The sequence below is a fragment of the Chlorocebus sabaeus genome, chromosome 14 (genome assembly GCF_047675955.1).
Source record: "Chlorocebus sabaeus isolate Y175 chromosome 14, mChlSab1.0.hap1, whole genome shotgun sequence".
Classification (NCBI taxonomy): Eukaryota; Metazoa; Chordata; class Mammalia; order Primates; family Cercopithecidae; genus Chlorocebus; species Chlorocebus sabaeus.
In genome coordinates this window covers 92,623,470-92,638,373 of record NC_132917.1, presented here as the reverse complement: position 1 = coordinate 92,638,373, position 14,904 = coordinate 92,623,470, and the positions used below count along the sequence as shown (strand labels likewise).

At 47.8% G+C, this 14,904-nt stretch overlaps 1 protein-coding gene and 1 long non-coding RNA gene across 2 annotated transcripts in view; one reads left to right on the top strand and one right to left on the bottom strand.

The window, feature by feature from the left end:
- Positions 1-5,541: 5,541 nt before the first annotated feature.
- Positions 5,542-10,129, top strand: CHCHD5 (coiled-coil-helix-coiled-coil-helix domain containing 5). The gene is made up of 4 exons (XM_008008400.3): positions 5,542-5,640; positions 6,974-7,114; positions 7,200-7,365; positions 9,954-10,129. Coding segments are annotated over exons 1-4 (333 nt in total). The 5' UTR covers positions 5,542-5,638; the 3' UTR covers positions 9,978-10,129.
- Positions 10,130-10,941: 812 nt separating this feature from the next.
- LOC140713365 (uncharacterized) overlaps positions 10,942-14,904 on the bottom strand; it is a 38,234-nt gene continuing 34,271 nt past the window's right edge. The window contains exon 3 of the long non-coding RNA XR_012095402.1: positions 10,942-12,085. This is a non-coding gene — a long non-coding RNA (uncharacterized lncRNA). The remainder of the gene's footprint in view (positions 12,086-14,904) is intronic.

The following is a 14,904-nucleotide window of genomic DNA, read 5'->3' as shown; positions in this document are numbered from 1 at the left end:
GGCCATCATGGGGAAACCCCGTCTGTATTAAAAATACAAAAATTAGCTGGGTGTGGTGGCACACACCTGTAATCCCAGCTACTCAGGAGGCTGAGACAGGAGAATCACCGGAACCCAGGAGGCAGAGGTTGCAGTGAGCCAAGATCACGCCACTGCACACTAACCTGGGCAACAGAGCAAGACTAGAGTCTAAAAAAAAAAAAAAAAAAAAAAAAAAAAAAAAAAAAAAAGGAAAGCAAAACTGCAGATAAGGAGGACTACTATACAGGTTATTGTGTAAATACATGTTTCATTTTCGTGGGACAAATGTTCAAGGTCGGGATTGCTAGGTCATATGGTAGTTGCATATTTCGTTTAAGAAACTGCCAAACTTTTCAGAGTGGCCGTGCCATTTTACATTCCTACCAGCAATGCATGAGTGATTCATTTCTTGGCATTCTGACCAACCAGCATTTGGTGATGTCACTTTTTTTTTTTTTTTTTTTTTTAAGGCTAGTCAAGTGAAGCAGTGGGAGTGGAAAAAGAACAAATAAATCTGTAAGTGGTTGTGGTCAATTTGTTGCAAACACCATTGCATTTGGACCAGCGCACTATTTCTTATTTTAGCCATTCTGATAGATGGGTAGTGATACCTCATTGTGGCTTTAATTTGCATTTCTCTAATGGCTGAAGATGTTGAACATCTCTTCATGTGTGTGTCTGCCATCTGTATATCTTCAGTGAAATGTCTGCTGCTCATTTTTAAATCAGTTTGTCTTACTTTTGACTTTCAAGACTTCATTATATATTCCAGATATAAAGCCTTTGTCACACAAGTGCTTTGCAAATAATTTCTCCCAGTCCATAGTTTGTCTTTTCATCCTCTTCACAGGTATTTTGCAGAGAAACAAATTTAAATTTTGATGAAGCCCAATTTACGGGTTTTTGCATTTTTGCTGTTACGTCTAAGAACTCTTCACCTAGCCCAAAGATTTTCTTGTATGTTATTTTCTAAAGGTTTTATAGTCTTATGCTTTATATTTAAATCTATGATCCATTTTCCACTTAAGAGTTCATTTTTGTACAAGGTGTAAGGTTTAGATCAAGATTCTTTTTTTTTTTTTGCCAGTAGATATCCAGCTGCTCCAGCACTGCTACTTGAAAGCGATCCTTTATTGAATTACTTTTGCACTTCCGTCAAAAATCAGATGGCCATAGGCCAGGTGCAGTGGCTCACACCTGTAATCCCTGCACTTTGAGAGGCTGAAGTGGGATGATTGCTTGAGCCTAGGAATTTGAGACCAGCCTGGGCAACACAGCCAGACCCCATCTCTACTAAAAAAATTAGCCAGGCATGGTGGTGTGCGCCTGTAGTCCCAGCTCCCTAGGAGGCTGAGGTGGGAGGATCCTCTGAGCCTGGGAGTCAAGGCTGCAGTGAGCCGTGATCGCACCACTGCTCTCCAGCCGGAGTGACAGGGTTTAAATCAGATGGCCATACATACTTGTGCGGGGCTAATTTATTTATTATTTCATTTTTATCTCCATTGTTGGCTTATTAACCCTACCCCCATTTTCATTTCTTGTTGTTTCTTTTAAAATTTCTACTGTAAATCTTTAGACCTGTCGCACTTTTATGTAATATTCTATCATTTCATAGGTAGTAGAACAACTTAGCAACAGCACACACTTCCCTGTCTCTTGGCCTTTGTGCTATTTTTGTCATAAGGGTTATACTGACTATATCTGGAGATCTTGATTTCATATACTATATTTCCATTTTCCTTCGAACTGAGGGCTTGCTTCAGTGTTTCTAAGCTTTCTTAGGTGAGACCAGAGCAGCCATTAGGGCTAATTTTGCCTCACTAGAGAGGCAGTATCTTTGAGTAGTTTATCCCGTGCACAGTGATGGTCTCCTCTGTGGCTGGGGGTGGAACATGGACAACTGCAAGCTCTAGGGATTGCTCTGCCTGCACCTTCCTGGTGGTTCCCTTGGCCTCCAGGAGCGTATTCACAGACATGCTGTGCGCTACATGTGCAGGAAACCCTTTGTAGGCCTGTGTCATGCTACTCTCTGGTACCCTGCCTTACAAACTCTAGCTGCCTTGGCCTCTCTAAATTCTCAACTTTGTCCCAACTCAGGGATACCCCTGGGCTGTGTAGCCTGGAAACTGACTCTCCAGACATAAGCCGGGCCACTAGTGTCACTTCATTTGTCTCCTTTCTCTTGGGGACCACTGTGCTACAATGCTTGTTTCCAGTGTCTGAACTCTGTTGTCTCCTATTTTGTCCAGATTTTTTAGTTGTTGGTGTTGGAAGGATAAATCTACTATCTATGACATCACCACACCCAGGTAACTTCTGTACTTTTTGTAGAGACAGAATTTCACCATGTTGCCCAGGCTGGTCTCAAACTCCTGGGCTCAAGCAGTCTGCCCACCTCGGTTTCCCAAAGTGCTGGGATTTACAGGGATGAGCCACCGCACTTGGCCTATGTTTCTAATGCAGAAGCCACCACCATATGCCACACTTGTGACTCCTTCCCATATCTGTTGTAGTAAAAGAGGCTGCAGGCCTGTAATCTCAGCACTTTGGGAGGCTGACATGGGCAGATCACGAGGTCAGGACTTCCAGACCAGCCTGGCCAATATGGTGGAACCCCATCTCTACTAAAAATACAAAAACTAGCCAGGCGTGGTGCACACGCCTGTAGTCTCAGCTATTCGGGAGGCTGAGACAGAAGAATCACTTGAACCCGGGAGGTGGAGGTTGCAGTGAGCTGAGATCGTGCCACTGTACTCCAGCCTGGGTGACAGAGCGAGATGCCGTCTCAAAAAATAAACAAGTAACAATAAAAGAGGCTGCAATACATGACACATTGGCAGCACCAACTCCTACCTGGTGGATGACATCCATCTTTAGACATCCCCACTCCAGGGTTGCTGGGGGTCCATTACCATTGTTGACACTTCTTCAGGTTATGATGTTATCATCAGTCCCAGTGCTATCAGTCAACTCTACACTCCTAGGTAGTTCTTGAATCTACAGTTGACCCTTAAATAATGCAGTAGAAAATCCACATATAACTTTTGACTCCCCCAAAACTTAACTACTAATAGCCTGCTGTTGATCTGAAGTCTTACTGATGACATAAACAGTAGATTAACACATATTTTGTATGATATATGCATTACATACTGTATTCTTGCAATAGTAAACTAGAGAGAAAGTGTTATTAAGGAAATTGTAAGGAAGAGAAAATATACTATTTATTAAGTGGAAGTGGATCATCATAAAGGAGTCCACCCTTGTCCTCTTCACATTGAGTAGGCTGAGGAGGAGGAAGGGGGGTTGGTCTTGCTGTCTCAGAGTGACAGAGGCAGAAGAAAATCCGAGTATAAGTGGATCAGTACACTCTAAATCCATCTTGTTCAAGGGTCAACTGTAAACTGTTTTATTTAATGGGCAACCCACGCACCCAAGTGGTTATAAGTGGTACTACAAAATGTATTATAAAAATATTGTAGTTTTTTAAATTTGAGACAGAGTCGTGCTCTGTCATCCAGGCTGGAGTGCAGTGGTGTGATCTCGGCTCACTACAACCTCCGCAGCAATTCTCGTGCCTCAGCCTCCTGAGTAGCTGGGACTACAGGCACCTGCCACCATGCCTGGCTAATTTTTTGTATTTTTTGTAGAGACAGGGTTTCGCCATGTCTCTACTCCTGGCTGGTCTCCAACTGCTGACTTCCAGTGATCCGCCCACCTCGACCTCCCAAAGTGCTGGAATTACAGGCGTGAGCCACTGCACCCAGCTGAACACAATCTTTACCTTCCATGTACTGATTTATGTCTGTAACTGCCATCCACCTAAAATGTACAAAACCAAACTGTAATTCTACTGTCTCAGGCACACTTTCTCAGGACCTGTGTTTCCCAGGCCATGGTCACTCATATTGGCTCAAAACAAACCTCTTTAAGACATTTCAGTTTGGTTTTTCTGTTAACAGGTGGTTGATTTTTCCTAGTTTTTTAATGAGATCCCTAGAAACCGGGTTTAAGACAATTGAACTTCTTTTTTGCTTTCATGGTCAGATAAGAAAATTTCAGAAACTCCCTCCCTGTGTACCTGTGGGCATCCCCACCCCCACACACCAACAAGAAAGGTTAGACGGATCTTCTGAGGTAGCTTCTAAGGCCTTTCAGCATGTCAAAATGCATCTTTGGGGTATCCGTTTCTGAGTAGCAACAAAGGAACGGGGTGGGTTAAGATTTCGTTCTCCCAGTAGAGGAAAATCTAGGGATTCAGTCTACATTTGAAGCCAAAAACAGTTATCTGACTCCTTCCAGAGCCTTTAAATGTTGATCCCCTCCCCTCTTCTCCCACCAAACATACACTTGGAAGTTTAAGAAGAATGGAGGGATCTCAAGGTGTAAAGCTTTCTGTGCCTATGGCAGATTCAGATGACCAGTGCTGGTCCTCGGATGTCAGCTGCCAACCAGGGTAGCTCATGGTTACAGCCTCCCGTAGAGCTCTCACTTATCCAGAACTCCTGAGGCTCCAAGCTCAGTATCAAACTGTTCACTTGCACTATGTCCTCTATGAGGTCACTGTCATAATCATCATTTTACAGACACACTGAGACTCCAAGTGGTCGTTACTAGTTCACAGTCAAGTAGCTCTCGTTCATCTTCTCGTTCATCTTCAACTCTATGATTAACTGCAAAGTGTTCTGCTCATTTTGACTAGAGTCTTGAAAGATCTGCAAACTAAATGGCAGGACTGATGCTCAGTTCTCTGACCAGGGGATATCCAGTCTTTTAAGTGGGGAAACTCACGCCCATGTCTAACCTCACACTTTTAAGACAGATGAGAAGGAAGGGGGAAATGTTACTACACTAGGAGGAATTAATTACAAAGAGAGGAAGTAACTGGCTTGATAGTCTCATGGAGTCGGGATTAAACACCATGTCTGTCCTGGCCTACACTAAGGGATGGAGGAACGTCTGGGTCACCCAGGCTGAGTAAATACGAGGCCCAAGCCGAATTAGTTCGGCTCTTGGTTTGACTCCCTCTTCCCTTCTGTTCCAAGCGCTCGCATGAACCAGGGTGCCAGGAGGACTATCAGCGTCAGCGCAAGGCCGATGGTGGCAGCGTGGCGTTAGGAATCAGGCCCCCTATCCCTGAGTCCAACAGCCTACCGCCACAGCACCCAACCAAAATGGGAACAACATGTTGAGACGCCGCAGCAACAGCAGCCGCTTCCCACCAGCTCCAGTCGGAGATTTGGAGCGCTTGTATCTGCGGCTCAATCCCGTGAGGTGCGACGCAGCTCAGCGGCGCATTCTCTTTGGAGCGGAGGCACCACCGTACTTTCCATCGCTTACTTCCGTTCAACCCCGGGCGCTGCCATGGCAAGCCGGAAATAGGGATAAATCTAGCCAGAAGAGGGCGGAAGTGGCTACTCAGGGCGTCGCCATGACGAGTCGGGACCGGAAGAAGAGGTGGGGCGCCGCCATGACAGATTAGTCCTAAAGGGAACCGGTTGTTAGTTCAATTGGCTACCGGAAAAAAACAGGCTGGGCTGGGCGCCGCCATGACAACCGATACCGGAAAAGGCGGGTCGTTCCCCCCGGACAGACCTACGCCGGCAAAAGTCTCGAGATGTGAGTAGTGAGAGCGCCTACCGTATACGTGCGGCCGCTCCCCTTCTCTTACCCAGTGATCTAGACCTAGTCTAGGACCTCCGGAATCAGGACCAGCCTCCCTCCTTCTTGGAGATCTGACCCTCAGGATTCAGCGCCTTCCCGCCCGCGTTACAACCCTCTGCATGCCCAAGCCCCGCCCTCTAAGCGTTTAGGCCCCGCCCCCTCTCGCAGCAGCTTAGGACTTCGGTCCAGTCACTCTTCACCCAAGCTCTGCCCCCAGTACCCCTGGTCCGGCCCTTCACACCGAAATCCTAAGACTGCAGACCTATTTAGGGACCTCTAGGATTCCTACACCCGTCCTCAGAGCTCCAGATTCCTCCCCCTTGATCACCAAACTTTACCTATTGAACCTTCCAGATCTGCCCAGGACCCCAGTCCTCACCTATAGGGTCCATAGACTTGTTCCTAGACCACTCTGACCTTGCCCGGGATTCCCAGAGCACCAACCTCATCCAGGGCTTCCAGACCTCATGCCCCTGGGACTTGAGTCCTGCACCACGGCCTCAGGTTTCATCTTGAAGACTCTTTGGCTAAGACACTCTTCCCCAGGACCTTAGAGCCCACCTCCTGGACCTCTAAACCTCACTTTCAGAATCCCCAAACCCATTTAGGGCTCTCAAGCTCTCTCCCTGGAATTCTAGATCTTACTTCTAGGTCCATAAGTCTTCTCTGCATGATCCTCAGGCCTACTGGGGGATGCCTGGATTTCAAGGCCTGTCTTCTAGGACCCGGAAAGCCTACCTTAGATTAATCAGACCTTGTTTTAGAACCTCCACTCTCTCCCCAGAAGCTCCCCTTCTGCTTTACAAGCCCCAGGGCTAGGCCTCACCTCTACACTTCTTTGGCCCCATCTCAGGATCCTTCAGACTCCCACATCTGCCCTGAACGCCTAGTCCTACTTCAGATCCAGACCAGAACTCCCTTTCTTTGCCAAGCACCATAGCTCATGCCTGTAATCCTAGCACTTTGGGAGGTCTAAGCGGGAGGATCACTTGAGCTGAGGGGTTCAATACCAGCCTGGGCAACATAGCAAGACCCTGTCTCCACAAAACATAAAAAATTAGCTGGGCATGGTGGCTCATGCCTGTGGTCCCGGCTACTTAGGAGGTTGAGGCAGGAAGATCACTTGAATCCAGGAGTTGGTGGCTATGGTGAGCTATGATCATGCCACTGCACTCCAGCCTGGGCCAGAGTGAGACCCTGTCTCTAAAAAATTTAAAAAAAAAAGAAAAAAAGGATTCCCTTGCTTGCCTGCTGCCTGGAATGATCCTCAGCCCATCCTATCCCACAGGCAGGCAGCTCTGGAGGTCACCGCTCGCTACTGTGGCCGGGAGCTGGAGCAGTATGGTCAGTGTGTGGCGGCCAAGCCGGAATCCTGGCAGCGGGACTGTCACTACCTTAAGATGAGCATTGCCCAATGCACATCCTCCCAGTGAGTGTGGGCAAGTATGAGACAGTGTGGGGGGTGGGCAGTGGGGTGGGAATCTCCCAGAGGCTGAACTGCCCTACCCCCACAGCCCAATCATCCGCCAGATCCGCCAGGCCTGTGCTCAGCCTTTTGAGGCCTTCGAGGAGTGTCTTCGACAGAACGAGGCAGCTGTGGGCAACTGTGCGGAGCATATGCGCCGCTTCCTGCAGTGCGCTGAGCAGGTGCAGCCACCACGCTCACCTACAACTGTGGAGGTAAGAGGGGCTCATCTCAGTTCATCTCTTTTCTCCACAACATCCCCTTCATCCTTCTGATTGTTCAGGGTAAAGACTTAGGAGTCATCCTCAGCCCCACCCCACCACCACACAGGCCTTTGCCATGCATCCAGAATCCAGAACATCATCACTTCTTGCCCCATATAGCCCCTGCTTTAATCCACCCCCACCCACACCCTCCCCCTCCAGGATACCTGCCCCAGCCTTCTCCCTGGTCTCCCTTCCTCCCTCTTTTCTTGCCTCCATAAAGCGGCCTGGGTGAGCATGTTAGGACTGAAATCTGGTCTCATTACACCTATGCTTAAATCTCTCCAGTGGCTTTGCATCACATTGAGAATAAAATTCCAGGTCCTTGCTGGGTTCTCTGTGATCTTCCCTAGGCTGACTTCATCCACCTCCCCCCTCACCCTCTCTCTCCCACTACTCTTCATCTGCAACTGGAGAGGGGCTGGGCTGAGGTGGCCAAAAAAAAGCTCACTCTTTTAAATGTATCTAATATGTAAGCCAGATATACAGTATATCTGTGATATGTAAGTTTCATGGTTAGGCAATTAGAACAAAAGTCTAAAATGACTCCTTGAGGAGAGACAGTAATGGGAAAACGTTGAAAAATGCTCTTTTAGATGTTTACTGCCCTTCTCACTGGACTGTGAGCTCCAAAGGTGAAAGTCACATCTTTCCCCAGCCCCTCTGAGCACCCTCTCCTGGGGCCTTCTCTGTGCCCCTGCAGCCCTGTCTTCTCTCTTGGGCCACCAGGCCATCCTTCTCCTGGGCCCCGTGCTTCATCTTGACCTTCCAGTCGTTCTTGGTGATCATCCTAGACTGATCTCAGAGGAAATCTGACCATGTTCTGCTTCTACTTACAAACCTTTCCATGGTTCTCACTTCCACCAACCCAAGTCTTAATGCCAGCACAGCCCACAGGGCCCTGTGGGATGCAGTCCCTGCAACCCATGGTCCCACCTCTTCCCACTTTCCCCCTTAAGCTCTATGCTCCAGCCCCAGTGAACATGCAGTTACTCAAGTGCACATCTCTGCTGCTTTTGTTCAGCTGTTTCCTTCTGCCGGGACTGTCCTTCCCAATCCATCTCCTGGCTAATTCCTATTCCAGCTTAGATGGCACCTCTCTCAGAAAACCTCCCTGATGTCCCACCCACTCCCCTCCCCTGTCTTCAAGTTCCCAAGGTCCCTGTGCCCCTCCATCAAGGCTCATATCCTGTGCCTGTGTCAGGGGAGCTGTTGGCTGAAGATTGGGGTGATGCCCTTCTTACCAGGCCCTATAGGCATTAATTATTTTTGTAAGGCAGGGATAAGTGATGAGTTCAGACCCCAAGGGCAGAAACTACGACTCCTGAGAGCCGGAAGAAACTTACTTCTCAGAAAACATTACCTAATGATCACATACTGTTCTCAGTCAGCTGTTGGGGACATTTCTTTCTCTCAAGCTTTTTTGGGCATATGAACAGTGAAGACTCCATCCTCCTATCTTAGAGCCATTTGCAGCTTCCCTCCCTGGACCAGCAACCAGCCTCTCCCTGTTCTCCCTGTGGCCACCCCTGCCCTGACAGTCTTCTCTTCCCTGGCAGCCAAAGGAGCTTTTAAAAATGGGAATTGGGGCTGGGTGCGGTGGCACATGCCTGTAATCCCAGCACTTGGGGAGGCCGAGGTGGGTGGATCACCTGAGGTCAGGAGTTCGAGACCAGCCAGGCCAACATGATGAAACCCCATCTCTACTGAAAATACAAAATATTAGCCAGGCGTGGTGGTAGGTACCTGTAATCCCAGCTACTAGGGAGGCTGAGGCAGGAGAATTACTTGAACCCAGGAGGCAGAGATTGCAGTGAGCCAAGATTGCACCATTGCACTCTAGCCTGGGCGATAGAACGAGACTCTGTCTTCCAAAAAAACACAAAAAACAAACAAGAAAAAAAAAAACAGGGAATTAGGTCAGATCTTTCCCCTTTAAAACTTTCTTGTGGCTTTCCAGTGCACTCAGAGTAACTACAATCAGCTCCTCCTCATCATCCTGTCTTTCCTGGGGATGGCATCCCAGTTAACAATTTTTCCTTCCTAGCTAGGGGCAGTGAGATGTGGGCTTCCCACGTTGTCTGGTCTACACAGTAGCGAACACAAACATTCTCATCTCCTACAGCATGGTATACAGACTTTACAGAATGTCCTGTGTTTTTGTGGCTGACAATTTAAGTGGTACGTGTCCCTCCCATACCACACACACCTCTGCTCTTTACCCTGATTAAATTTTCTTCATAGAATTTCTCCAGTGTTAACATATTTGTTTTCTGTCTCTCCCTGCTTAAGTCAGAGAGTGTTGCCTGCTGGGTACTCGGCAGGTGCTCTGTAAATACAGCAGAATGGTGCCTTCCCTGCCCGCCATGACACTTCACCACAGCTGACATTTTCACATGGCTCGGGGCCAAGGTCATTGCCTGACACCCTTCTCCCTCCAGACTGTGGGCTCTGCAGGGTCTCCTCTGTGGTGTCTACATAGGTTCCCCAGGCTGGGCACAGACGAGGTGCTACTAGTTGTTGATGTGCTTTCTCCACAGGCAAAGCCACTTCCTGCCTCCTGAGGACTCCTCTGACTGCAGGAAAACTGGACATGAATGACTGCCCCCAACCCCCCTCCCCTGCGGAGTGACCAGATGGAGTCCCGAGCCCTGGCCACGGGCCTGGCTTTCCTGAATATCAGGACTTCCAATAAATAAAGACTGTGTACACTGGGCTTTGACTCCTGCCATCCATACCTGAGAGGGCCCTAGGAGAGCTGGCTGGGCAGAGTCATCTGTTCCCCAGCTTCACCGGGTGTGCCAAGGAAGCGCCTGGGAAGAGCAGGACACTGCAGCTGTGCCCCAGGGTTGAGACTACCCTGCCTCCCTTGTGAACTCTGCCACACAGCCGTTTCCTGACTCATGCTCCGTGCATGGGGGAAAGACCCTCGCTGCCTTCTACTCTAGCATTCCCCAACTTGTTACATATATATATTTTAAAGACAGGGTCTTGCTGTGTTGTCCAGGCTGGAGCACAGTGGTGCGATGATAGCTCACTGCAGCCTCGAACTTCTGGGTTCCAGTGATCCTCTGCCTCAGCTTCTAGAGTAGCTAGCACTATAAGCGCTTGACACAATGCCTGGCTGCATTCTCCAAATCTGTATTCAGTTTTCTGGAGGCTCGCGGGCGGGGGGGTGGTGATAGATAACGTGCCTCTTCCCTGCTGAATTCAGAATCAGCTGGGCAACAGTTAGAGGCATTAGGCAATGGAGATGAAAATACTGGCTTTATTATTGACAACAACTGCATGGAAGGATGTGTGGCTTAGAAGGCTATGCACTGGATTTCTCCCTTCCTTCGTTCCCTCCCTCCCTCACTCCCTCCTTCCTTCTTTTTTTTTTTTTTTTTTTTTTTTTTTTTTTTTTTTTTTTTTTGAGACGGAGTCTCACTCTGTCTCCCAGGCTGGAGTGCAGTGGCGGGATCTCGGCTCACTGCAAGCTCCACCTCCCAGGTTCACGCCATTCTCCTGCCTCAGCCTCCCGAGTAACTGGGACCACAGACGCCTGCCACCTCGCCTGGCTGATTTTTTGTATTTTTAGTAGAGACGGGGTTTCACCGTGTTAGCCAGGATGGTCTCGATCTCCTGACCTTGTGATTTGCCCGTCTCGGCCTCCCAAAGTGCTGGGATTACAGGCGTGAGCCACCGCGTCTGGCCTTTCTTTTTTTTTGACAGAGTTTCACTCTTGTTGCCCAGGCTGGAGTGCAATGGCATGATCTCGGCTCACCACAACCTCTGCCTCCCGAGTTTAAGCAATTCTCCTGCCTCAGTCTCCCGAGTAGCTGGGATTACAGGTGCCCGCCACCGTGCCCAGCTAATTTTTGTATTTCTAGTAGAGATAGGGTTTCACCATGTTGGTCAGGCTGGTCTCAAACTCCTGACCTCAGGTGATCTCTCTGCCTCAGCCTCCCAAAGTGCTGGGATTATGGGTGCCCACCACCATGCCTGGCTAATTTTTGTATTTCTAGTAGAGACAGGGTTTCACCATGTTGGTCAGGCTGGTCTCAAACTCCTGACCTTAGGTGATCTGCCCATATCAGCCTCCCAAAGTGCTGGGATTACAGGCGTGAGCCACTGCACCTGGCCTATGCACTGGATTTCTGTTCTTAGTTTCCATTTTCCAGAAGCCAACTCAGAATTTGAATGCAGATGGTAATTTGAATGTGATTCCAGAAATACTGGTAGACGGATGGAGAAGGGAGACATAGAGAGGAAGGCAGCCAATAAAAGGTGCATTATCAAGTGAGTTACCACTCTGGGCAACTGGGACTCAGTCCCACTGGGGACCTGTGGGGGACTTTACAGAACATAACCCAGTTACCCTATCAAGGAGCAAGGGAATTGTGTTTATCTACCAACTTCCCATCTGTCGTTAAGGGATATTTTCATGGGCATTGATGGTCTGGTACTTCTGGCTTGCCCTTTATAGGCCAAGTTCACTTCTGCCATCAGAAGAAGGCCCTAAGCAGAGTATAATGAGCTCAAGTGAGCAGCCTTAAACATGCAGCAGAGATGCGGAGTGGATCTGGGCAGGTACCAACAGTGGCTGCTGTGGCTTCTTCATGCTTCTCCCCAGGAATACAGGCTCCATGGGCACAGCTGTTTGATACAGGCTCCCCAGTAGGGACTGGTCCTAAAGAACAGAAAGCAGACAGGCATGTATGCAATAGAGAGACCCCAGAGTGCTGAGCTGTGCATGCCCGTGGCCTGCACCCACATTCACCATTCAGACGAGGCCTTCCTCCCTGGAGGTGATCCCAAACCTCTGGAAATTGGAATAACTGGCCATTTGATACCCAAGGGTTATGCTCTGCTTGGAAGAAGGAGCCTGGCCTATGGGAGTCTCCCCTAGGGATTAATCTCCAAGACAAAGGAAGTTATTCCTTGGTTTAGGAGCCAGGTAGAAATCCAGTAAGTTCAGAGTTGCAGGATTTTATACCATTTGTCTGATCTAGGAGGAAACCCAGGTAGTGGAGAGATAATTGTGATCAGTTCCTGTAACCTGCCACAATCCCTGGTGGACTGAACAAAGGGGGGGAAATGCCAGAATAAAAGACAAGAGACAAAAGAGTATTTGGAAGAAGGGGTCAGGGGGCACCTTGCCTCTAGTGGACAAGGGCCCTGAGCTTTACACAGCCCCCGTATTTATTAGGCAAAAGAGATAGTGAGAAGAGGGTAGAAGAAGAGGTCAGCTGCTCGGTCCAGAGTAGGCTTGCAAGACTGCATTCTCTAGATGTCCCAGTAGATAACCTCAAGGAGCTCGGTGGCACCAGAAAGCTATTGCCCTTAGCAAACCTTCTGGGGCAGGCACAGAAGTGAGTTTCCCCACATTCCGTATTCATGATAAACGGTTTGCTGTTTGATCATGTTAGCCTCAGTGGAATGCTGAGTTGGTCACATCCCACAGGTCTTTGGTTCCCTGCAAGTTCCTGTGGTCCCTGAAAGGGTCTGGGTCCTGGTGGCTTTTTGTTTCCAGCTCTAGTTTCTTTGGGCTGTGGTGGATGTTTTCAGCCCACTCCGCTTGCTTCAGTAAGCTTGAGTGGGGTTCCATGCCATGCAACTAAAAGAAGTGTGATTAAAACAGACAAAATGGAGATCCAGACTACACTTTAGAACATCTGTACGTGTCCTCTCTTACAATAGGCTAGACTGGCTTCTTTATATGATGGTCTCAGGGGTCCAAGAGAGTGAAAATGGAAACTTCAGACATCACTTTTACCACATTCTGTTGGTCAAAGAAGTCATAAGCCCAACTCAGATTAAAGAGGTGGGGAGAGTTTACTTCTTGATAGCATTTGGCTGCAAAAAAAATTGTGCCTATATTTAAATTACTGCAAGAACTTCATAGTGTCTCTTCTTGTGTCTGTTTTGATATTTGAAAGTGGGGGTCTTTGGGAGGTAATTAAGATTAGACGAGGTCATCAGGGTGGGGCCACCATGATGGGACTGGTGATTTTATAAGAAAAGGGAAAAAGACCTGAGCTGGCCTGCTCTTGCCCTTTGAACACATGATGCTCTCTGCCATGTTATGATGCAGCATGAAGGCCCTCACCAGATACAGGCACCATGCTCTTGGACTTCCCAGTCTCTAGAACTATAAGAAATGAATTTCTTTTTAGTAAATTACCCTGTCTATTGTATTCTGTTTCAGCAACAGAAAATAGACTAAAACAAACATCTACATTTTCAAATTGCCATCAACTTGTTAATAATATCTTTATAGTATCTTTTAAGGTTTGTAGAATCTGTAGTGATAACTCCCTTTTTATTTCTGACATTGGTTATTTGTATGCTTTTCCTTTTTTTGATTGATTTTGAGAGATGGTTATCAATTTTGTTAATCTTCACAGAAATTACTTTTGACTTTGTTGACACTTTATTTTGTACATTTGTTTTTAACTAGTTATCTTCTTTTCTTTTCTTTTTATTTTTTGTGAGACGGAGTCTCACTCTGTTACCCAGGCTAGAGTGCTGTGGCACGATCTCGGCTCACTGCAACCTCCACCTCCCAGGTTAAGTGATTCTCCTGCCTCAGCCTCCTGAGTAGCTGGGATTACAGGCAACTGCCACCACACCTGGCTGATTTTTGTATTTTTAGTAGAGACGGCGTTTCACCGTGTTGGCCAGGCTGGTCTCAAACTCCTGACCTCGTGATCCACCCACCTTGGCCTCCCACAGTGCTGGAATTACAGGCGTGAGCCACCATGTCCAGCTAGTTCTCTTATTTTCTTCTTTCTTTAGATTTAATTGTCTGTTTCTACCTTTTTGAAATGAATGTTTAGCTCACTGGTTTTCAGCCTTTTTTCTCTTTCTTTCTTTCTTTCTTTCTTTCTTTCTTTCTTTCTTTCTTTCTTTCTTTCTTTTCTTTCTTTTCTTTCTTTCTTTTTTGAGACGGAATCTTGTTCTGTTGCCCAGGCTGGAGTGCAGTGGCACGATCTTGGCTCACTGCAAGTTCTACCTCCCAGGTTCATGCCATTCTCCTGCCTCAGCCTCCCGAGTAGCTGGGACCATAGGCACCCGCCACCACGCCTGGCTAATTTTTTGTATTTTTAGTAGAGATGGGGTTTCACCGTGTTAGCCAGGATGGTCTCGATCTCCTGACCTCATGATCTGCCCGCCTCGGCCTCCCAAAATGCTGGGATTGCAAGCCTGAGCCACCGCATCCAGCTTTCTTTTCTAATATACTTAAATTTGCCACAAAGCGTGACTTTCTGTCTTTTTTTTGGCAAGATATGTAATTTTACTTGTCCCATAACTGTGAAGAAATAACAAATCGTTCTTCAAAATAGAAGATAAAATAGCTACAGTAACAACAAAAACCCATGAGTGCATTGCTGCAACTTAGCCAACAGTCCCGTTTCCTTCTTGCCATCTCTGCCAACAGGAGCCCTGCTCCTTGAATGTCTTTTTCTTTCACTCCTCCTTTTGCTCCTTATTTTCTCTTCTCTACTC